Source organism: Mus musculus, chromosome 7 (assembly GCF_000001635.26).
Source record: "Mus musculus strain C57BL/6J chromosome 7, GRCm38.p6 C57BL/6J".
NCBI lineage: Eukaryota > Metazoa > Chordata > Mammalia > Rodentia > Muridae > Mus > Mus musculus.
This window is the reverse complement of record NC_000073.6, coordinates 96,537,527-96,561,975: the sequence shown is the minus strand read 5'-3', so window position 1 is coordinate 96,561,975 and position 24,449 is coordinate 96,537,527. Positions and strand designations below refer to the sequence as shown.

Below are 24,449 nucleotides of genomic sequence, written 5' to 3'. Positions count from 1 at the left end.
AATGCCTCCCAACTATCTTGGGAAGGAATTCGGTTACTGTGTTGCTTCCACTGGAATTGAAAGTCATGTTGGCGCAAATTAAAGGCAAAATTCTTGTTTGCTGCACCTCTCTCCACGCTCAGTGGGTCTGAACCAAGTTTTAAGAAAGCAATCCATTTTCATTTAGCAAGGTCTGACTCGCCCCATCTCCTTCTCCTTTCCCAGTTCAGAAACAGGGCACAGCCTGATTAGCTCTAACCAAGCTTACAAGTGGGAGGGAGGTGGGGAGCACCTGCTCTGGATCAGGACTTTGTAAAGTCCTCTAACAAGGAACTCCCAAGAAATTGCTCGTGGCCTTTAAACCACAGCTTCCAGATCACGGCGGAGTGCTGTAGAGGAGAAGTCCCTTGCCATGTGCTGCTACAGCAGTCTGAGGCCGCTGAGCAGACAGAGGACGGGTTGGAATTGTAGCTAAAGGAGGAGTTTTAGCAAAATAAGCGTGTACCACATGCCTCCTGGGGAAGAGAATGCAAGGCCAGGGGTGGGAGGAAAGCAGCAGGATCAGAAAGCAAGAGGATCAGCAGCAGGATGGAGAGCCAGGCTCGGGATGATGGTTCAGGATCAAAGAAGAGAGAGGGAGCACGGAATGGGACAGCGGCTAAGGAATCCAGCAACTGTCCCACAGTAGGTGTGTGGTTAGAGGACCAAATAGAGGTTCTCTTGCCCTAGAGTACCTGGGAATTCTTGCTGGTCCTAGGACTAAGAGTAAGGGGTCTTTGGTGAAGCGAGATCCCTGAGGAGCAGAACAGGACAGGGAAGCTGCTCACAGAGGCAACCCCAGCTACTTACAAGGTTTGCCTGCTTGGTCAGAGTCCACATCCTTCCTTGCATGGATTTTTGCCCTAGCATAACACTTGAACCTGTGCCTGCTGCAGTCTATTCTCAATGCAGCATCCAGAATGATCTTACTCATGCACTGGTTAGACCCTGCCCATCCTCCCTCAAAGTTCTCAGTAGTTCTAGTGCCAGCCTGCACACCTTCCACTCCAGGCCATCTCTGGCATACTCCACTGTTCTACCCACTGGCCCCTTTGTTGCTGTTCAAACAAGCCATTAACATTCTACACTAAGGTCCCTGCAGCTGTCCTTCCCTCTACTGGTTTTCATTCCACAACCTCACATCTCCTGTTATCAATGACAAAACCCCCAATTCACTGTCTCTATGAACCCTTCTCTGGCCACCATATTTAAAATTACAACTCTCCTCCCTCACCCTGGGACTTGTTCGCACAGCACTTACTATCTTGACACACAGTATACAGTTTAATTTCCCAACCTGTCTCCCCATTAAAATTTAATGTTCTTAAGAGTGAGAAGTTTTGATGATTGACAGAATCTCAGTACTTAAAACCATTCCTAGGCTATAGCAAGTGCCCAAGGAATAGCATGACATCTGAAATATGCATTATCTCGGTGAATTCTCATGAGATGTTTGGGCTTGCCAAGAGTGGACTGTGGTATCAAGAAGGTCTTCCCTTGTCTCAGACTCAAGCCTGTTTATATCAAGCATCGTCCAAATCCTGACATGGGTCAGGGTACTCATTGGCTTTGTAACAAGGACAGGGAAAAACAGCAAAGACCAAAGGATGTAAAAACATGGTGTCCTTGAGAACACGTAGAAGGCAAACAATTCCTAACAGACTTTGCTATTGTTTATCCTACAATGTGAAAACAAGTGTGGTTGTCATAAGAAGCCAGAAGCTCCCTGATGGGAACTCCAGCGAGACCGATTCTTCCCCAGCCGTTTGCTGCTGGATGTTGTAAGCCCAGTTTGATGATGTTACCTGCATTTGATCTCTCTCTCAATCAGGTCATTCCGTTGGTCCCTGCTGGATGTTAAAAGCATCTGCTTTGATGCGGTTTTGTTACCTATAAGCTACTTGCTGTTTGTTCTTTTACTTTTGTTTGCTACAAGCTTAATAAACTCGCTCATTTGAAGCAGAAAGAACGGTTCCTACATTCCCCAGATCGTACAGAACAGTGCTGGACTCAGTCTTACATCTTCCCACCCTCCATCCCCAGATTCCTGTACAACACACTTTCGAATGTCTATTCTGCACAGCCTCTGGGGACACCCTTGCTGGCTGTCCACACAGAATGCCCTGCTTTCAGTTTCTTTACCTGCTAAATTCCTCCTGACCCTCAGGGCCTGGAGTCCAGCGCCTCCTCCACGGAGCCTTCTCAGATGCTTTCTAGTTGGACTTTCCTCTTAAACTTTTTCTCTTGCTTGACCCAGTTTGAGAGTGGCCTGGGTTGATTTTTGTTGTTGTTTGTTTGTTTGTTTGTTTTATATCCAGATCATATTGGAGAGGCTATAAGTTCATTTGCTTTTCTGGAAGTTTCTAACATGGACAAGGAAATTTATGTCCTAGATAGAGCCAGAATTATTTCCCAGACCTCACAGTTTATGAGTCGAGCACATGTTTCTACAAAACAGTGCACACCATGGAGTGGAGTTGCCAAGCAAGACAATGATGATGGAAAGGGGCACACCTGGGTTTAAGTCTTGGCTGTGGCCGTCCCTTCACCATGTCACTGAACTCCAGATCAATGTGCTTGCCTAGAAAATGAAAACAAAAATGTCTCTTCTAACTCATTATTACTAAATTCTCTGACTTAAACCAGGTTTGTTCTTTTTCAGCCTCGTTGGGAACTTGGGGGCTTACAGTGTGTCCAGGAGTTACATGGTGAGCTGCCCAATAAGAGACAAACTCCGAAGGCACTGTTCAGTCTCTAGCCCAGTTACCTGGCTCAACTCCCTGTTCTGGAAGGTGCTGTCTCTCTGGACAGTAGGTTGAATTGCAGCACTTTGAACATTTCGAGCTTCCTGACAGTTTTTCTTCTAGATCTTGGTAAGAATAACTCTCAAGAGTCTGGGGCCGGGGAGCGTGGAGGGTGAAGCAAGCCGACTTGGTAAGCGCTCTCTTCACATGCCCTGGAGATACCCGCCTGTTCTGTGGACTTGGTGCCTCATTAGCTTAACTCACCATTTCCTCTTTGATGCCAGACTGTATAATCATGGGGGAGCAGAGGGAAGACCTGAATTTCTTTCATTTTATTTTCTAAGTGATTTTCTAAGTTGGCGCCTTGGATAAAAGCAGAGAGGCCACCCAGGCCTCTTCAGGCCTCCAGGTGTGGCTCTGCAGTGGGCTCCTCTGGGAACCCCTCTCTTTCCCGCTCAATCAGATCATAACAGCCCTCCAGACCCAGGTTCAGAACCTGAGTGAGGAAGAGGACTGACCTCCTCGTACGCAGGGAAAGTGAGTAGCTCCTTCAGGTGGACCTTTAAGCAAATGGCATGATCAGATTGCCTGAATTCAGGGCCCACGGAACAGGGACTTTCCCAGTGATGGACGAGCTAGCAACACCTCAAAATTGGCATGAAATCTTATGTTTTCAATTTTAATTATTTTTTATCTTCTATGTGTATGTGCATACATATTTTTATGGGTTCACATGAATCTGTGTGTACACACGCATGTGGAAGCCAGAGGGCAACTGTGGGTATGGTTCCTGAGGCGCTGTCTCCCTAATTTTTTTTTTCTTTTTGGGATAGGGTTGGTCTTGGATTTGCCAATTAGGCTATACTGGGTATCCAGCAAGACCCAAGGATCCATGACCCCAGCACTGGTATCACAAGCTTGCCACTGCCCCTGGCTGTTCATTTTTTTTCAAATGTTGGTTCTAAGGATGGAGTCAAGTTTTTGTGCTTATGTGGCAAGCACTTCACTGACTGAGCCATCACCCCAGACCTCAGATTTTATAGTTTTGAACTATGATGATTAACATTACTGAATGATGAGCCCTATTATAGAGCATTGCTCGGCAGTGTTAGTATGTTTGCAATACTGTAATGACCATCATTTCTGTTTATCTCCAGAACCTCCTCATTCTCCCAACTGGAGCTCTGTAGCCAGTAACAATCATCCCTTGTTTTAGTTAGGGTTTTACTGCTGTGAGCAGACACCATGACCAAGACAAGTCATATAACGGATAACATTTAACTGGGGCTGGCTCACAGGTTCAAAGGTACAGTCCATTATCATCAAGGTGAGAGCATGGCAGCATCTAGGCAGACATGGTGCAGGCAGAGCTGAGAGTTCTACATCTTCATCTGAAGGTTGCTAGTGGAAGACTAACTTCTAGGCAGCTAGGATGAGGGTCTTAAGTCCACACCCACAGTAATACACCTACCCCAACAAGGCCATACCTTCTAATAGTGCCATTCCCTGGGCCAAGCACATACAAACCATCACATGCCTTACGCTCCCCTCACCCATCTCTAATAACTATTAGTGTGTTGCTTTTAAAGCACAGGTTCTGTGTCTCAGAAAGGTGAACCAAGTTGTCCAAGGCTTAACAGCTGGGACTTGGTCCAGATCTCCTGTGGGGTTGGGGTGGGGCAGGCCTCTGAAGTCAGTGATTTTTCCAGTCTGGGATGCCTCTGCTATACGTACAGGTGGCTGACTTCCCACTTCTCCCACTGCTGCTCTGCTTACTACATTTTAGAATAATGCCTGCCATGCCAGGGACACTCAGCAATCACAAAACAAATGACACATGAATCCACAAGAGAGATTTTTGCCATCCTGCCCCAGTGTTGGGGATGGAGCCCTGATCACATCCTCTGTCTTTGGAAAACATTTATTGGATGCCTACTGGGTGTCTGCCATGCTGGATAATCCTCACTGCCCCCCAGGTTGGTGACTTCGCCTTCTAGGAGGAGGGGCCTGCAGGCTAGCTCTGCCTGACAGTCCTGAGGAGGAGGGCTTATACTGCCAGTCAATTTTGTATTTATTTCAATTAAACACTGACATAAAAGTGGCTGACATTAACTTTCAGGGACAGAAACTGGCTTTAATGGTCCCTATAAAAGTTATTACTGATGACAGTTACACACAGCAGCCCTGTGTCCTCAGAGAAAGCTCCCACTGCTGTCAATACTGTTGACCATTACTACTGACTAATGCAAGGCCACCCGGGAAAGGGGAGTGCACGTTTCTGTGGCTGAAGGTCACAGGGGTTTATGGTTCAGCCCTTTACATTCATCAGGCGGTTCCCCCTTAAGAACTAGGATTCACATTGCTGCTGTTCTCAAAGGAGAGATCCCAAAGTCCCTGTGACTCAGATGGAAGCAAACAAGAGAGGTCCACGTTCCCATCAAAGCTTTGCCAACACGCTGAGAGTTGCTGTCGTGCTAGTTGACTTTTGTTTGTGGAGTGTTTGTTTTCCCGTCTGGAGGATGGGAATGCCATTGCGGTGTTATGGGAATTAGAGGCTATCTCATGTGTGTACTGGGGCCCTTGGCAAGCACTGATTTCCCTTGTTCCTGAGCAGTGGCCTCACTGTGATGGGATGACTAGCTAACACATTCAGTATATCCAATCCCTCCTCTGATGAGATCCAAGCACTCCTCAGAGAAAATGGACAGAACCAGGTCTAGAGGGCTGGATGGTTGAGTGGCAGAGGATGGGATGGTGGGAGGTCAGATGGGAAGGCAAGAGAGAAGGAAGAAGATCCTGGAGAGAACAGACTCTCTGGATAGGGCCTACCCTCTATTCAGCCAGGCACACAGGACTGTGCCCTTCATTTCTCTGATCCTCAATTTCCTCGGCCAAGCAACAATTCTATGAACCCAATCAATGAATAATAGCAAGCCATTCTGATGATCGCCATCCTTATTCAGGCTGGAGTGTAAGACAGCCATTAATGGAAACTTCCCAATGGAGTCAGGGCTCGAGAGAGTATGGAAACCTGTAGGGTGTCTGCTTTGGGAGTCCAAGCCTGAAAGAGATGCAGAAATTAGAGGTCCTTTGTTGAACTCTCCTTCCACTCCTTTGCCTGACTGGTTCCTCTGAGTATAGCTGCCTTAGAGCTCTAAGTGGAGTGTTAAAGTCTGAGTGGAGATGGAAAGAGGGGGTGGGGCATGCCAGGGAACCAGCAACCAACCTCCTGGCCCCACTATCTGCATTCTCATGGCATATGTCATTATCCCCCCAACAGAGGCTTAATTCAGCTGTAATTCAGCTCTCAGGGATATACAGTAACGTGGGCGATACGTGTCTTGCTCTGTCATGACTTTATAGAAAGTGATCCTTTTAGCACCATAGCAAGAAGCCCTCAAAAGAACAGGCAATCCTAGTATTTTGCTACACAGAAAATTCAACACAGTAACTAAAGCTAACAGAGTTAAGATTTTAGATTGGTAAAAGGGCCAGAGTTCTAACTCCATCCTGCATGTGAGCCAGGCAGATTTCTTGGCTTTTGTGGCCAGTGTTCCCTGTTTCTGTGCAATGGTTGTAATAAAATCGACTTCAAAGAGTTGAAGAGGCAGTAAATGAGCTCCTGTGGCTGGAGTGCTCAGCCGTGCTTGGGCATTGATAATCAGGAACCGTGATTAACTCTCTCCATCCCTCGTACTCTCCCTTGTACCTCAGTCCTCAGCACAGCAATATTAGATGGCCAGAATCCCAGGTCTACAAGGCTTGAAGCTACAGAAGGCAGCTATCAGAACACTGCCCCCTCCCTGATGAGCTGAGAATAAAGGGTTCTGTGGTTAAAGACTACAAAGCGTGCTACAAATACTGGTGATTTATCCATCAGCATGCCTGTTAATGTTTTAAAGGCTCTGAGAAGTCCTGCACAAGAAAAACTGGTTGATGCGTGTTTCGTGTTTCCTCACTGCAATGTCGCAAAAACCGCTTTCCCTTTCCTAATTAAAAAAAAAAAAAAGACTTTTCCCTTTTCTAATCCACGAGCTCAGAAAATGAGGGGTGAGGCCTTCCTTTAAACGCCAAGTGGGGAGAGTGAGGGCCAGAAACCAACATAGCCAATGCCATACCCAAGGCCAGTGGTGGAGTAGATACTTCTGTTCCTCCAACCAGACCTCATTTTCTCTGAGCGACCCTAGTGTTTAAACTTGTGCTGTGCTTCTGTGTACAGTGGGTTAGGGAGAGTCAGGGCTGTTAGCTCAGCCTGGGCCTTGGTGGCAGATGAAAGTGTACAAGTTATTAACTGTGGAAGGGAAGATCCACAGGGGCTGAGGGCACAGGACCCTCCCTGGAATTAGGGAGTGGGTGACTCTGTCAAGTTAGTTCTTAGGCCTGGCCGCTCCTTAACTCCTACAAAGAACTCGGAGGGTCCAGAGAGTAGAACTGACACCTGGAATCCTGCCGCAGCTGGCTCTTTAAGGGGATGAAATCCTCTACCAGGTTCTGACTACCCTGGTCAGCTGTCTGGTCTCTAATCTGGGCTTTGATCTTCGCAGCTCAGCTGGAGCTGTCTTGTTAAAGGGGGCTAAACTCTCATCCTGACCCAGATGCTGGCTGGAAATCCAGGTTCTTGCATTTAGAGCTGGCAGCCAGTAGGGGGCACTGGCACCTGGCTGGCTTTCCTCATTCTGAGTTAAAAACAATCTCCAGTGTTGCCCTGCCAGTTACAGTAATGAACACACATTCTCGGCCGAGCTTCTCAGAAGCAGATCTCCCCAGGTGGGACTGTTTTAGGCTCTGCCAGTCTCTCCAAGGCCCCAGCATTGGTCCACAGTGGACCCCTCCACAGGGCTGACCTGGCAGGGCAAACCAGGTGGTGTTTATGCAGCACGTTTCTATGCCACACATTTCCTGACCCCAAGACTTTCGGTTCCTGGACACCTCACACGTACAGTCATGTAAGCTTCTTCCTCCTAACTGGAACTTTGGAGCCCTTGACCTCTATCTCCCCTACACCCCAAATGCCAAGTTGCTCCCATTTGAAAATCTTGGTCCATAATCCTCCTGAGCAACCGAAGGCATGGAATAGGACAGGAGATTGCATAGGACTGCTGAGCAACTGGACACTAGAGAGACTCAGAGCAGATCGGGTCCCTCTGGACTCCACAGGAAACAGCTCTATAGGGGGGCGGCTAGCAACATCTGCAGCCCTCTGTTCCCTTACCTTGTAAGTAATAACCCAGCCCTTTAGCCCTGCCCCAGTCTGGACTAAAAGTGCAGTGACCCCTCTCTGACATGTCACTGATGGGTGGGTATTTCATGTGACACTGCAAAAGGCTCTGACTTTTGCCCACTGAGAGCAAAGCAATTTTTCATCAGCTTCACCAGGGCTCTAGTGATGGAGCAGGAAATCAATATTATAATTAAAACCATGCCCTGGTAACCCCGTGTAACCAACGGGCCAGGTGAGCCACTCACCGGTTTCTGTGTTCTCATGCTCCGTGTCCGTGAGTGTGAGGTTGGAGTTGGCCCGGCTGGACAGGCAGGAACTGCGCCCTGACCGTGTGCTCCGGCCCCACAGGCGCACTGGGTGTTCAGGGGATAGCACAGTGTCTGCTTCCAGGTCTGCATCAGAGCTGGCCCCCATGGAATAGCCACAGTGTGGGAGGCCGATGTCTGTCCTGTAGAGAGTCCCATGAGGGGGCGTCATCTCTCCCAGTCCCAGTTCACGAAGAGTGAAATTAGTGCCTGAGAGGAAACAAGATAATCATAGGGAAGGTGTGTGTGTGTGTGTGGGGGGGCAAGTTTTCCAAACCAGAAGCCCCTTTCCCCTGTTGGCTCCAGCCACTTCCTCTGCCTTCACCCCTCCTTCTCTAGCCAAGTGCCATGCATGAAAGCTGATTCAAACTGCCTTCTTCTATGAGAGCTCCCCATTGTCTACCCATACTTATAGGCATAGGTCTTCTGTCTTCTGCACCCAGTTCTCCCTGAGAGATTGCCTTGCCCTGGTGCCACTAGATGATAGAGTAGCCTGCCACTTCTGCTGAAGGTGGCTTCTACACAGGCTGGTGCTATGTCTTGTTTTTCTCTAAATTTCTGTGTCACCAGCCAAATACAGTATCTTCAGGGCACGCAGTATAACATGTCTGTTAAATTGCATTGAAGGTTTCTGGTCTCTTCTCGCAAATGGGACTTGTTGACAAGTCCAGATCAGGACAGAACTTCTTGGATGAGTCCTACTTAGGTTCCTGGAACCAGGAGTTCCTTTCTGGCCAGGCCAGTGGAGCCTGGAATGGGAGAGAGTTCAGAAGCTAGCACAGCCACGAGCTGAGGCTAAAGTCATGAAACCTTTCCATGCGGGTGGATAAATAACGTGTTCAGTATCAGAGGTCCCTGGTGCCTCCGATCCTCTGTCCTGGCTACTGTTGCCACTCTTCTTCCACCCCTCTCCATTATCTTCCCTGGATCCAGCTGCTAGACAAATAGTTTCCCATCAGCAGGCCCTGTGCCTCAGGGACCTCTGGGCTCCGCTCAGTGGCCAGGCAAAGGTTCTGATTGGCTGGGAGGTGGGCCAGACCAGATGTTCCATATGTTGAACCTCACCCCCTTGTGCCATACTGTATTTGGCTCTCCTTTTTTTTTTTTCTTCTTAGAATAAACGAAGCGTACATTGGAATCCCAGTCCCCCATCTCCTTTGCAGGTCTCTGCACATTCCAAGTCCTGGCTCCTGTGCACAGTCCTCTAGCCCTGCTCTGCTCCCCGTCCATCCCATAGCTGTGCTCTACTGGGCTAAGCCTCTCCAGAGAGGCTACTCCTGTTGTAAAGAATGACTGCTATGCTAAGTGAAAACTCAAATTTATTTGCCATAAACGGTCTGGGCCACACTGATTTCCATATGGCTTGCCCCCCATCCCCTTTGAAGCAGTCAGAATTGGCACTGTGAGCCGAGGTACCCGGAGACAGAAGGAACGCAAGGTAAACCCCAGCTCCTAGAGTTCAGCGATCCCTGGTGAGGCAACTGGTGAGGTGGGAGATTTTTTTCAGCATGTGTTCTGTTTTATGACCTTTGACCTCCTTCCTGAGGAGCCTAAAGCATGGGCTGCCATTGCACCTCCTTCAGCATCTAACTCTTAAGATCCCAGATGGCAGTTTGCAAACTGTTGTGCACGTGCTTGAGGGTGAGCATTTGTTCTTCACAAGGACCGGAGGGACTCCTTTTCTTAGCCTGGTGTGCTAGGCTTGCCTCTGAGTCACAGGCTCACTTAGCTCTCTGTCAAGCATCAGCTGGGCTGAGTTAGAGGAGAGCTTGGGAGGGGTCTTTTCGATTCCCTTCACTGGGACTCAGAGGTGACCACGAGCAGTAGGTAGCATTTAGAGAGCATCAGTTACATGCCAGGCTCTGGTGGCTAGGATCTTGCTTACAGTCTTCTCTAATCCCGGAGAGCACCCTACCATTAGGTGACATTATCCCTCAGCACAGGTGAGGATGCCTAGGGCTGTAACAGCTGCAGAGCCGGAATTCAAATCCAGATCTGTCTGATGCCAGAGCCTGAGCTTGTAACCACAAGCTGGGAAGGGCTGTCATTTTTCAAGCCTGAGAGGCAGCCTCCATGGTGGGTCAGCTTTCATGTGGGTCCAGGCCTGTGGCAGGGAGTGGAAATGAGGCCATAGGTGGTTCTGTGTGTGTGTATGCATGTGAGCGCTCTCGAGTGTGCGAGTATGTGAGCATATGTGTGTGAGCATGTGTGTGTGTGTGTGAGTGTATGTGCCTGCATGCTCCTCTTACTTGTTTGATCTTGGGTACATGATTCAATCTTGCATTGTTGTGAGGATTTAACAGCATTGCTAAAACATTATCTGAATTGCACAGCCTCTGGGGTGGCTGATGCTGTCTGTGGAGGGGAGAAGATCACGGCAGAATCTCAGTGGGCTGCTGCCATTGGGAGGGACTATGGTCACCTACCAGGCCTCACAGAGAGGCCCTGAAGTGGAACAAGCTTGGAGGTACCACAGCAGGAAGTGATCATTCCTGTGGGATGCAGCAATGGTTTAGCTGGGCTAGGTCATGGATGTAGGTGGGCTGTGGAGAGGTGGGAAAGAAGCAGGAGACAAAAAAATTCTAGGAAGACAAGGGGGAAACTGGGGAAGGTCTCCTAGTGTCAGGCTGAGGAGCCTGGAGATAGTGCATGGATTCACCCTCAAGCTTCACTGTGGCTTACGAAGGAGTGTGGCCTGAATGGATGGCTCTGGGCTGGATGGCCGTTGAGGTCAATCTTCCAGAACCTATAACCATGTCCAGGCCTGGACAATGGCAGAGGAAAAGGAGAAAAGGGTTTGGCCGAAAGGTATTCTGGGAAGGGATTGCTAGACTCTGGTGAGGACAGTAAGGAAGAAGTGAGGAAGGAGGCTCTGACACCAGTGTTACTAAGTGTCACTCTAACCTTCGGAGCTGCTTTCTCTCAACGTCACTCACGAAGCTTGACACAAGGGAGGTGCTAAGATATGCTTGTGGAATGAATAAATTCCCAAACTAAGCCCTAGCATTTGTTTAGCGCTTACTTCTATTATCATGCTTACAACTTAAAGGTACCATCCCACTGAGGCCTCCCTCACCTGTTGCTGTGATAGGGAGACAGCTCATGTCCATCTAACATAGAAGAACAAGGTTCATTCAGCAGGAGAGCTTGACTCTAGGCTGAGGATGAAGGCCAGCCTCCAGCCACCACTCTAAACTAGGCAGGTGGGCTACAACAGGTCTGCCTAGCAATGAACTACAGGGCAGGCCCTTACCTCATCCAGGAGCCAAAGCAGTAGGAACTTGGATTTTTCTAGAGGCATCTCCTCCCTGGCCAGCTCACTTGCATTTTCATACAGGCACACACCTGTACACATTTGCGTTCAGCCCACATTTTGGCGTGCACTCACCTGTGCGGCAGAACTCCTCGGCCTCCTGTGGTACCATGTCCTTGACGCGGCTGCCGTAGGCTAGGCGAGCATCTTGGTCATATGCCTTCAGGGTCTCACTGGAGCTGTAGGACTTCTGTGGGCCCTTGCCCTCCTCGCTGTCTGCCGATGAGCTGGTGTAGCGGCGCTCAGCATCGCGACGCCGGGTCAGCGAGCGATAGGGCTTCCTCTCCTTCACGTCCATGGCCTCTGGCTCTCGCTCTTCCACATCCACGAATTGGGCCCTTGCCGCACTCAGGGCCGAGTGGTCTGCAGTGGGGAAACATGAAGGAAAGATTGAATCCCCGATTTGGGTTCAAATGCCAGAATCTATCCTGCACTTAACAAACTCCTGGATCAAAGAGACTCTTTAACCAGGCTTCCGAGGTGTGGGCAGGCTCCATCGCTAAGCGACAGTCAGCAGCATAGGGTACTGGCACTTGGTGCTTCGCATGAACAATCCTCTTGCTGTTACCGGGCTTATCTGAGGATGCTTCATGTTCTTCCCTTGGGCTGGGGATCAATGATGCCCAGATTCCACAAGGTGCTGGTACTTCAGCTGGAGGTAGGGGCTGAATCCCTGCTCTTCCCACCATATCAGCTGAAAGAGGCCCTAACCCTGAACTTAAGGGCTTTTTGGGAATCTGAGAAATGATTGACTATAGCTAGGCCAGGAAGCAAACATTTCTTCAGTTATCTCACTAGATCACAGTAGGTGTGCAGGCATTATTACTGTATCCAGTAACAATCTCCATATTGATTTAAATAGTGACCGACTTTACATTCCCACCTGCAGTGTATCAGGGCTTCCTCTTGTCTATATCCTAACCAGCATTTGTTGTTATCTGTCTTCTCAGTGTCTTGCCATTCTGCCTATACAATAACACTGCATTGAGTTCAATCTCGCCTAGGTCAGAAAGCAGTGGCTTTATTGCTCTAGACTGACAGCCTGAGAGTGTTTCTCTTAGTGGCATCTGCATTCTCCTTCTAGATTCTTTCTTTAGCTCTGGGGCACAAACACAACCTCTCCCCACTTCTGAAAGGGTCAGGAGTTCAGTCTGTGAGGAAAGCTGTATGTCATTCAACTGATCAACAAATGAGACGGTTTGTGTTTCTAGAAGCCTCTTAACCTCGCCAGTTCTGGCTTCCCCGTGTTCCATTTGTCAGAGCAACACAGGCATGCAAACATTCTCCTCTTTGCTGTTTTGCTAGAGAAGCAGCCAAACAGGGGCTCCCTGGTAAACAGAATGTACCTAGAATCTCAGTGCCTGACCAGACTTGGCCAGCAAGGGTGTTGCTCAGTGCCTGTCTACGATAAGCTGATGAGAAGGGGTTAGGGGATGCCTACTGAAATTTTAAGTCAAGCTGGGAAATTTAAAATTTGAAATACAATATGTAATTTTAAGATGTAAATTTATTTTTAAGTTTTAATTTCAAATTATGTTGCAGACCAAACAAAACCCAGTGGTAGTCCAGGTTTGGTCTGAGGATTAGCAGGTAGCCTGTGGTCACTGGCATCTGCATCTGCCCTTTAGCTCTTCCCTCCTAAGACCTCAAAGGCCCTCTCCAGGGTAGTTCTTAGCTCTATTCCAGAGCTCTGTAGACCCACGAAGGTCAACCCTATCTCCTAAACAGGATACCACAGTCACTCTTCAAGGAGATGATCTGGAGTTAGCACTCGGTGTATTATTATACATCCACTTTGGATGTATTATGGATTCTGAGTGCTCACTATGGACTTTCCCCAACATTTCCCTGCATTGTTCAAAGCATAGATATTTGTGATGTTATGGGTGTTGTATAAAAGCCTTGGAGCATACAGTGGGACTATTTTCATGGACCCTGAGCCATTCAGTTTCCCACCTTGGCACATGCCATGGGTCAGTAGTAGTAGCAAAGCTGGAATTATGAGAGAGACCAAAGTTGCACCTATATGCAGTTAAATGGAGTGGGTTTTTTTAAGGGGGAGGGTCTTGGTTCTCAAAATATGCTTGATAATTCGGTAGTGAATTGACCTAGGTCACACAAGAATCAAGTAACATGACTAAGGCCCAAACCTAGGTTCTGAAATCTGCTATCTCCTTTTATTTTATGTGGATGAATGTTCTATATACCATGTGTATGGCTGGTGCCAGAAGATGGCATTGGATCCCCACATAGGGATTCTAGAAGTCTATTCTGTGATCTCTTCGGGTCTTGACTTCTGTCTTGATGCCCAGCTTCCCAATACTGGCTGCCAAGACCATGTTCTAGGGGTCTGAGAAGCAAGGCCACGAGGAAGACCAGAGATTAGCCACACCTTCTATGCCAAGGTCTTTAAAATTTCTTCACCATAATCTTTAGTTTAAAAACTATCTTGCAATGATACCCATATATACATTGCTAAGTGAAAATATCTGTGGAGTATGTTACTGGGAGCAGAAAATCTTTGGAAGTTATTACATGATAACTAATGCTTGCTCATAGTTCCCATGCTAATTTAATATTTAAAAAATCAGTTTCTTTTATCCTCTCTCTCTCTCTCTCTCTCTCTCTCTCTCTCTCTCTCTCTGTGTGTGTGTGTGTGTGTGTGTGTGTCCGTGTGTGCTTGTGGAGGTCTGATTTCCTTAGAACTGGAGTTATAGGTGGCTGTGAGCCACTAGACACAGGCCCTCTGAAAGAGGAACAAGAATTTTTAACTGCTGAGCCATATCTCCAGCCCCTCAATCTTTTTAATTTTTAAAGAGAGGCTGATTATAACTCTTTAGATTGATATTATAACCCCAAAATGGTTTTTTGACCCACAGCACTGTTTTGGTTTAATTTGGGTGAAGATTTACAGCAACTACTGCGTCTGTCCCTTGTGGCTTTTCCATCCCCAGAATGATAGAGATGCAGCTGCTATGAATAAGCACACAATAAAGATTAGCCATCATGAACACGCATGGCCAACACACCTCATAATCATACCAAATTAGCACCAACAGTAGCAAATATAATCGTACTAGGAGCCAGTATTAATTGGGTGCTTCCTTTAATTGCTATTCTAAGTGATAGCTATCAGATCTCCCTGCCAAGCCTGCCATGTGGGTCATGGAACTATGAAAATTTCAGTTGAGGAGGGTGATTCTCCTGCCCAAGGTCATACAGCTCTGCGAGAGCCCAAGTTATGACCCAGAGAATTGAATTTGTCACATGGATGTTTGGATCCTTTTGTTCCCTTTGGGCTATGCCAGGTGAATTTCCAAAGCCCAGGTCATGCCACTGATCTGCCTGTGACCCCTTTGCATCCCTGCCTAGCCACTAGGACCAATTCTACCTTCTTGACAAAAATAAACTTGTAGATTTGGAGCATCTCACTGCATCCCAAGAACCGCTTTCACTTCCTTGTGCAAGGCGCTCTCTCCCGACCCGTTGGACATGCTCCTCACAGATAACTCCATACTGGCTTTGAGTCTACTTCTCCCTTTGAAGGGCTTTCATAGTGTTCGAAGACGTAACTGAGTAATAAGCAAACGGAGATTTGTTTGGCACTTATTTCCTTCCTTCTAACACTAACAAGCTTTTGATGGTTCACTTTAGTTGAATAGGTAACAACTAGCCCAGTTGAATATAAAAAACTAAATTAGAGGCAATCCTGAAACATGTCCTTTTATATGTAGTAGTAGTCAGCCTGTGTTCAAAGTGTGTGCCCTTGAACTGATCTGCTGGGTGACTTCAGACAAGTCACTCAACCTGCCTGTGCTTCAGTTTCCTCATTGGCAAAGCTTCTTTTGCCTGTTCTGGGGATTAAATGTTTCAATATATGCCCCAGACACACAATTAATGCTCAATATATATTAACTATTAATGTCAGAAACCCGGTTTTAAAAGGCATAATTGAGAAGGCTTTAACTAGATGTCAGTTACAATTGAAAAAGGGACACGTCAAAGAACCATTGGCAACTATGGCTGCAAAACTAGTGGATGTAGTACTTCCATCTTTGTCTCTCCTGGCTGAATACAACAGCTTCAAGATAAAGACAGTAACTGCATGCAAGTTCGTAAGAACATCTCAGACATCCCCAGGCAGAGCAGAGGCAGGGAGAGCCTCAGCATAACGTAGCAATTCAGTAAATATTTACTTTTCTGAAGAGACAAGGGGTCACACAGAGTTCACACTTAAATTGGCATTTAGCTGAACGAGAAGAGGATGTGAGAAAAAGGAAGGAGATGGACAAGAACTCCCTGGAAGCAAGCAGTGACTCAGGGCTCTCAGCCGAAGGATGGGGAGCTTTGCTGGGGAAGGTGTTTATTTCCACCAGTGGCTTTGTGATCCATGCATGGATGGAGAACAAACAGGAGGAAACGCCTTGCTTCCGCACACCCGGCACTTTTTTACCCATTGCTATCACTTGAATGTGCTTTGCATCCCCTCCCTGCTTGCAGGAGGGGCCCCCCTCCATCACACCATTGCTGTATAGATGATATTTGGGAAATAATTAGGCTTGATGACCTAATTAGGTTGGAGACCTCCAGATGAGATTGGCGGGTTTATAAGGAGAGGGAAGAGATGCTCAAGCAAGTTTCTTTCCTGCATTCTAGACTGCTAAGTGATACCCTCCACCATATAGTCACAAAGCAAGAAGATGCCCACATGGTGCTTCCTGATACTGCAATTCCCAAACGTCAGACCTGAGAAACAAGCAGCAATAAACTTGTGGTCCTCTATATCAACTGCAGATGACTAAGGAATCAACCAACCTCTGGGTTCTCCACTGCCCATAAAACCCAAGAGGGGAAGGTATTCTAGGTCTTTCTAGACCTGGCTCTTTAAACTTTCTTTCCATGTCCTTTTATTGTCCCAGAACAATTCATTTCCTCAGTCTCTTGCCCCTGACATGTGTGTCTATTTCAGTCTCTGTGTCAATTAGTTTTTTTTTTTTTTTTTTTGTCAACATGAAGGTCAACTTGGAAGAGGGAACCTTAATTGTGAAAAACTATCAATCAGATTAGTCAGTAGGCAAGTGCAAGCATTTTCTTTATTAATGATTGACTGAAGAGGGCCCAATACAACCCCTAGGGAGGCAACCCCAGCTTTTGTAAGAAAGCACACTGAACAAACCATGGGAGCAAGCCAGTAAGCAGCATTCCTCCATGGTCTCTGTTTTAGTTCCTGCTTCCAGCTTCTTGCCTTGAGTTCCTGCTATAGCCATGCTAGGCTGTCTTTCATGATGGATTATAAACTTAAAATAAAATAAACCATTTCCTTCCTAAGTTGCTTTTGACCATAGTATTTATCACAGTAACAGAAGGCCATCTCTATACAGCTTGCTGCCATGACTCAACTCCCCTATTCCCTATACTGATGCTGAGCATTTAATGTTTGTAATGTTCCCCTGCAGGAGGGGCAAAGGAGGCGAGGGACTGAAGTGTGGCTGCTGAGAGGTCTATGCATGTTTGCTTTACTTCTTTTAGTTTCTGCAAGTCTGTTTTTACACTAATTCCCACCAGGTGGCCTGTCTACCTCTGGCACAGGATTTTTCCCTGTGAAGGTCCAGGATGGACCCCTTCCTGCTCTTTTGAAGCCTTGGTCATCTTCTATTGATTGGCTCCTTGAGCCTGCCATACTTCGGTCTCTTCATTAATGACATATGGGGTGAATCTGTTTCCTGTAAGGACCTTGTCACATGCTAGGGCTTGACCTCTTACTAGCTGGTTAACTATCAGCCATTATCCCCACTGCCACTTCCTTAATAACCATGACTGCCATGTTTTCATTAAACTCTCCCGAGGAGACATGAACAAATATCTATTTATGCCAGGTAGGGCACCGATGACAAACCCAAGAAGGGATTTCACTCAAGTCTACCTTGGTTGACCAATGAGTTAAACTGGGATTACTGTCAGGAGCATGAAGAACTTTCAAGTCTCCTAGCAGCTATGGACCTGCTTGTATATCCTCAGAGAGGGTCAGGGACTGCTGTGTTGCAGCAACACTACTATGTTGCTCCCTGAGTCCTTGCTGTCCTCAGTGTAAATGGTACCAGGCTTCTAAGAGTCTCTTCCAGGAAATCATGGCTTCTCTGATGTCAAGAGGTGGCAGCACTGTCCTGCCGAGAGCACAGAGTTCCAGAACAATTTGCAGTCAGCTGGGATAGGGTGAAGGGCTTGATGGGCCCATTGTGTTCTCACCCTTTGCATCTCTATGCATCTCTGGCTCCATTTTATGGAAGAAGCAGAGGTTTAGAGAAGTTAAGTAACCGGCTTAAAATGACAGCTGTGTCATCAAGGGCTTCCCATGCCTTCTCTCCCCTGACTGAATGAGGCAGGATGAGCTCTGATCACCTCCTAGTGGTGTGACTTTGGGAAGGTTTCTCAAGCCAAGATACTGTTTTGTTTCAATGCTTTGACAACTGCAATACTCTGGGCCACTAAATTATTATGATTAATATCATAATTGTCATTGTCCTCCTTCTCACCATCATCATCAACATTTTAAAAAAATTATTTTTAAGCATAATATTATGTCAGAATTCAAACCATGAGCTAACTTAAGCAGATGGGGGATTTTAGGGGCACTCTAGTGACAGGTAAAGAATAGCCAAGGAATAAAAGGTAGGCCTGGCTATTGGCTTCCAGCTAGATGAAGCATCTGCAACTATGATGGCAGTCAGGTAGAATACTGGTCCCTGTGTGAGAACACTGATGTTGGCCATAGCTAGGAACTGAGCAAGACCTTGGCACAGGCTTGGCTGCCAAACCTTCCTGAGCACAGCTCTTTGAGATTATTCTCCAGCTACAACCCAACCACCACGAAGGTGTAGTGATTACAGGTCCTTTCCATGAGAGCAATAGTCCAGTCCCTCTCTGTGTTGGTGTCTCCAGAGATGATCAAGAGAAAAGCTTTGTAATAACAGCTTTCTGCCTGGCTAGAGTGTCAGCAGAAGGCCTGTCAGTGCAAAGTGCTTTGATGAATGAGAAACTGTGGATGCCTAAGTTCCTGGTTAGACTTTGACATGGGTGTCAGATGTGGTCTTCCAGTGGCAAGAGAAAGGGGCTGAGACAGGAGGACAAAAGGAAGGTATATGTATTGAGCACAGAGCATAATGTTCCCACTGCCCTGTTTCCCATCATGGAGACCAGGCTAAAGGACACTGGTAGCTGATTCAGTTTACACTGTGGGTAAAGGAAAAGGCTAGGGCTTGAACCCAAAACCCTCTGATTTTAAAGTCAGCATTTAGTATTTATCATGTGTGTTTGTGGTATATATGTACCAGTGTGTGCTGAACTGCCTATAGAGGCCAAAGGAAGACACTGGGTGTGCTGTTTGATCACTCTCCACTGAGACAGGATCTCTCACTAAGCCTGGAGGTAGGCTGGTGGGCCAGCAAGCCCAGAGAGACTCATAGTGTTGGGGTTATAGGCTGTCGTACAGCCATCCTTTCTTTTCTTGTATGGGTGCTAGGGATTTGAACTCAAGTTGTAATTCATTTAAAGTAACCACCCTTACCACATTTTCATGTCTACTTTGTTTGGTGTCATTTTCCTTTGCATTGAGCTAGTCTTGGAGGAACTGGAATGTGGAGGCCAGAGACACACTTGTTGGGATAGGGATCAGATGAGCACTTCAGACAGAGAAAGAATGAACAAAAACATAATCTAGAGTTTGAATTTGGTGCCAGAGTTCTTGCTTAGCTTGTGCAAGGCTGTGGGTTAAATTGCCAGTATTAGAAACAAAGCTTAGAGAAGCTATGCATGCAATCAGTTTATGTTAAGTGCCATGGCCCACACCAGCAATGCCAGTATCTGGGAAGTAGAAGCAGGAAGATCAGGAGATAAAAGACAGTCTCAGCTACACAGTGAATTTTAATCACAGTCTGGGCTACATGAGACACGACCTAAAACAAACAAAACACCCTGTTCACTAAATGCTTCCTTATGTTCTGGTTACTGTGTGCATAGTATTCCCAGTTCCCATGGCAACAGTGCAAGCTAGGCGCTATTCTCTTATTTTATATTTTCTCTTATTCTTGATTTAGCAATGAGGTCAAAAAAGTTCAAGGGGGTAAAGTGAATTACTCAAAATTACATGGTTCCTTCATGTCTGGTTCTATATTTGAAACAGAATAAAATGTTTAAAAAACAAGAAAAACATTGAACTCCTAGTACCACAGGCTGGGTCACTAAGTAAATAACCACTAAATCCCATTTCTTAGCTCAGTGCTGCGGAGGGCCCAAACTGGCATCACTGGAGTCTGCCTCTGCCTCTGGCTCCCTTAGGGTAGCTTCCCTTCTTCCCTAGCTACCTGTCTCAGGCCAGATTTGAGGTATCAGAGACAAGAACACAGCTTAGCTGTGACTCCTAGGAGCCTCTATTCAAGAAGCATTTCAATAGGGAGAGAGAGACAGGGACGAACGTGACAGGGCCATCAGGCCAGGCTGAGAGAGGCCAGCACTAGAAAGATGATCGGATTCCTTTACTAGAGTCTGTGGTATCTAAACCAAGGACAAAGAAGGTTAGGTAAAAGGTGGTCAGCAGAGGGTTTGAGGTTAGAAGGGAAAAAAGGTATAGATGTGTGGCCTCCATACTGCTCTGATACACAGTGGAAATGCACTGATGCTACTACAATTCAAGGCCCACCTGTATCATACATGTCTCATGTGTATGTGTGGAGGACAGAAGTGCCTGTAGATTGTCTTCTATCACTCTCCACCCTGAGGTTTAAGACAGGCTACCTCACTGGGGCTCACTGTTTACAGCTAGGCTTGCTAGACAGTAAGGTCCCTGGATCCTCTACCCCTGCCCACCCAGCACTAGGGTTACACGGGCTGGGGATCTGGACTCAGGTATTCATGTTTACACCTCAAGCATTTTACCCACTGGGCCACCTGCCTAGCTCCTACATTACAAATTTCTAACTAAGCCCAAAGCTTCATGGATTGGTGCCAAACCATACTGCCAGGGTGGATTTTGGTATTTTTCAAGTCCATTCTACTTACATAGAATTGTAATGGATTGCCAACTGGCATTAGAATACACTGTTGTAGCTCACAGCATGGATGAATGACCCTGAGCAGAAAAAAAGCCAGATTATTCCTGGAGTTCAGACCATGGTGAGGGAAGATGTGGGGGATGAAGCTTGAAGTATGGAGTATGGCTTGCCTAGAAGAGGCGCATTACTGTAATATCAGTGGACAGTAAGAAGCAGGGTTCATGTGACAGGCGATGCTGGCCAAAGACCAAAGGAAGTCCCTAGGGAGGGTACTTTCAGCTGGGGTCACAGACCCTCATGCCTAGAGCAGCAGGGTAGGGTTGAGACTGCCTGGGAGAATGACCTGGGGCTTATGCAGAAACAAAGCTTCCATGTCTGGAGAGAACCCCACATCTGGACCTTTCTCCAGTTGTATTTACACAGAGGCGGGGTATGGAACATCTGTGAGGGAGATATCCACAGACAACAGGGCCTGGACTGCTAATACACCGTCCCCCCTGCCCTGGCCCACAGGGACAAGGGCTGTTATCACCTGCTTACCCGAAACCAGCCAGGAAATTGACTGAATTCCTGCTGGGCTAAAATTTTATCAGTTTTGCCTAACATAAGCAGAGGGTGGTATTTTTAGTTCTGTGTGTGTCAGAAAGGCCCATAAACATTTCAGAGCTAACATGTGTTCTGCAGAATGAAAGTCCTGGGGAGTAGCTTGGCATGTAGAAAAGCATAAATCTTACTTTCCTTAGTGCTTTAAAGTTTGCTCTTAGAATCCTTTGTTTTCAGCTGGGAGAAAGGAAGACCTGGTCCTTATCGGGGTGCCAGACTCTGTGCTGGAGTCTGCAAACCAGGGAGGAAGGCGTCATTATCTCCGTGTTATGGATTTGGGAAAGGTTTACAGGGTCAAAGAAATACAAGTCCATGAGACACCAGGACAGGGATCCTGGACACTGGCTTCCATATTTATGCTCATTGTTGTGACACCTAGAATATCTCTCTCTAGCCCTGTCACTGTGGGAACCCCCTTACCTCTTAAGCAGAGAGATAGTGCTATGAATAGTGGTGCCTAAGCCAAGGTGTTCATGTCTATTCCCTCATTTAAGCCTTCCCATGCCCTACTTACACTTTACAGATGAGCACCCAGGATTAGACAGGTTAGATACTTGCTTAGAGGACCACTTTAGGAAGAAAGTACAAGCAGGAGTCACACCTCAGCTGTCCTACCCTGAGACTCAAGCTTTTACACAACCTATACTGTTTCCCATCTGGTCATCCCTGTTCTAGTTGTACCAGTGTTCTATTAGTTCATTCTTTAATAGCGTTACTTCTTCCGGTGGACCTACTCAGCCACCAATTTGAACTGTGCTAGGTGAGAGGATTCTACAGGGTTACTTGGGAGTTTGGCACTGAACAGAAAACTGGGCCAGGGAGACGGCTTTCCTGGGAGTGAGCTGGATGGAGTGTGGCCCTGTGCCCAGCCTTGCTGTGGGGACATCTCTAATCAGTGGTTGGCAGGCAGGTGACAGATGGTGTCACTGTTTGCAGGAGCTATCTTGCCTTCTGTTGGAGGCTTGTCAGAGGCCAGGTATCAAAGGGCAGAAACTCTGATCCTGAGCCAGAGACTTCCCCTTCAAAGGGCTGGGGATGCTCAGGACTTGGGGACACAGCAGGACCTCAGTCAGCAGAAGGTTTTATGATGATGATGGTTGTACTGTCTACATTCCTGCTGTGTCCATTTTTGGCACCCACAGCAAAGTACCTTTTACAAATAATGTCATCTCAGAGTTCAGACAGAAGACAACACTCACTTTGGGTGTTTGATGTCTCTCAGTCCCAGTTCTACTCTGTGATCATCACATGACCTCAACTCTGGTAACTTGACTATCTCTAGGGACAGCTCTGCCTGCTAGCTTTCACTTCCTCTTATGGAGTCAAAATCTGCCTCTTTTCAGCTCCCTTCCCTTTATAGGTCTCAGCTCTCTATCCCCTGGGATTCTAGGAAATTCGTCTAGTGTTTTATTCCACAGAATAATCCTTCCAGACTGAAGACAGGGCCAATCTGTGTCCTTGAGTTATCTGTTAAAGAGAGCATGTCTCCAGTGATCTCCAAGCCCTTGCCTTCTTGGTAATTTCCCTCAAGATTTGTCTGTACTTCCCTCCTCTCACCAGACTCTTAGAATATCCTGGGGTGTAGCCTGAGGAGTTGTCTCGATTTTGGTTTCTGTGGAGTCACAAAGTAGTCAGCAGGTCAAACACATCTACCCTTGTTTCCACCACAGAGGGTACAAAGGAATAATTGACACAGATGCCTACCAGCAGAGATGAGATACCAACTCTAGGTCTCTGATGCCTAGTTTAGGGAGATGGTCCCTGAACTGAACCACCAGGCTGAGTCTGGAGTTACCCAGTGGACCAGAGAAGAAGGTGTTCTTTACTGTCCCTTGGCTCTCCCATTATGTGACAGACCACTGGAGCCCTTATAGAGTGATGTCCTCTCTTATTTGTCCACTGCGCCCCTCTCCATCTTACCCCAGGAAGCTGGTCCTATTGGATTTGCAGAGCCAGATCCACCCTGGTCTACAGGGTCATCTTCTAGGTTTCCAGGTTCTTTATGAACACCACCTTGGGACATTGCCTACCTCTTCAAAGATTAGCCCACAGACTAGCACCTATGTTCTTTCTCCTAGGAAACCCTTGCAAGAGTCAAGGCTGCAACTTGGTTTATTTTGGTGCCCACTAATCACAGAATTGTTTTTCCATGACCTTCAGTGGGCTTGGCCTAGACCTGCACTATAAAATATTCAAAGTAGAGTAGAGATGCTGACTAATTGAACATCCCCTACCGTGGCCAAGCCTTAGCCTGCAATTACCTGGGGTTCCCACCAGGCTTCCTCTTCAACAAATGAGGAGGAGGAGTCTGAGGGAAACCAGACTCTGTACAGCAGGCAGCAGTTTGAGGATTCTAGAAATAGCAAGACTTTCATGGAAAATATAATTTGCTTTTTTTTTTAAATACCATGAAGAGAGTCAAGCTACATAGCCCAAGCCACACTTGAGCTTGCAGTTCCCTGACTTAGGCTTCTGTATGCTGGGATTGGAGGCATGAGCTACCATACTCATTGACTCGCCAGGTTAGCATGGAGAATTCTTCAGTCTGAAGAGAGTTTGGGGGGAATTCTTCACCTGCGAAAGGAACTGGCACCTCTCTTCCTTCTGTCTTCTCTGTCACACCCTCAAACTGTCTTTGGGAAAGTGGGGTGTGTGTATGTACCTAGAGTCTTTGAGCCTCTGCAGCACTTGATTAGAAAGAGAAGGTTCTAGTATGATTTATTCACCCTTATCTGTTGAGTCTTGAGGGTGGAACTGGCTCAAGGCCCAAAATGCTGCCCAATGGCTTCAAGGTGATGGGCTCAGGGCTTTAGGGACTGACCAAGGATCAGGGTGCAGCAGGAGCAGGAACTTCTATTGTTACCCCTCTGCTTACATCCTCTCCGTCCCCAAGAGTCAGACCTTTAAATGGCTGGGTCCCACTATCACCATAGTTGCAGGGCCTACAGACAGCCTTCTAACCCTCATCTGGACTCTCATAGGCCATTAGAGCAGGTGACACATCCTTGAGCAAGCCCCCTAATGTCTCTGCCTCAATTTCTCCATCCCTGAGAAAGAGCTCCCAAACCTGAATCTGTTCTCTTGGCAGTTACCTCATCTTGATGCCAGGGGCAGTGTAGAAGCAAAGGAAGGGTCTGCTACATTGAACAAAGTGGAGAAAAGTACACAGCGTTCCAGAAACTCCTCTGATGTGCGAAC

The 24,449-nt window shown here is 47.1% G+C and overlaps 1 protein-coding gene across 26 annotated transcripts in view; it reads right to left on the bottom strand.

Moving 5' to 3' along the window:
- The window catches only part of Tenm4 (teneurin transmembrane protein 4), a 739,850-nt gene that overhangs the window by 349,118 nt on the left and 366,283 nt on the right, over positions 1-24,449 (bottom strand). For all 26 annotated transcript variants that reach the window (NM_001310762.1, XM_006507806.4, XM_030242547.1 and 23 more), the window contains 2 exons: positions 11,677-11,964; positions 8,229-8,498 (listed from right to left, as the gene is read on the bottom strand). In NM_001310762.1, coding sequence (NP_001297691.1) covers positions 8,229-8,498; positions 11,677-11,899 — 493 coding nt within the window. In that variant the 5' untranslated portion in view covers positions 11,900-11,964. The remainder of the gene's footprint in view (positions 1-8,228; positions 8,499-11,676; positions 11,965-24,449) is intronic.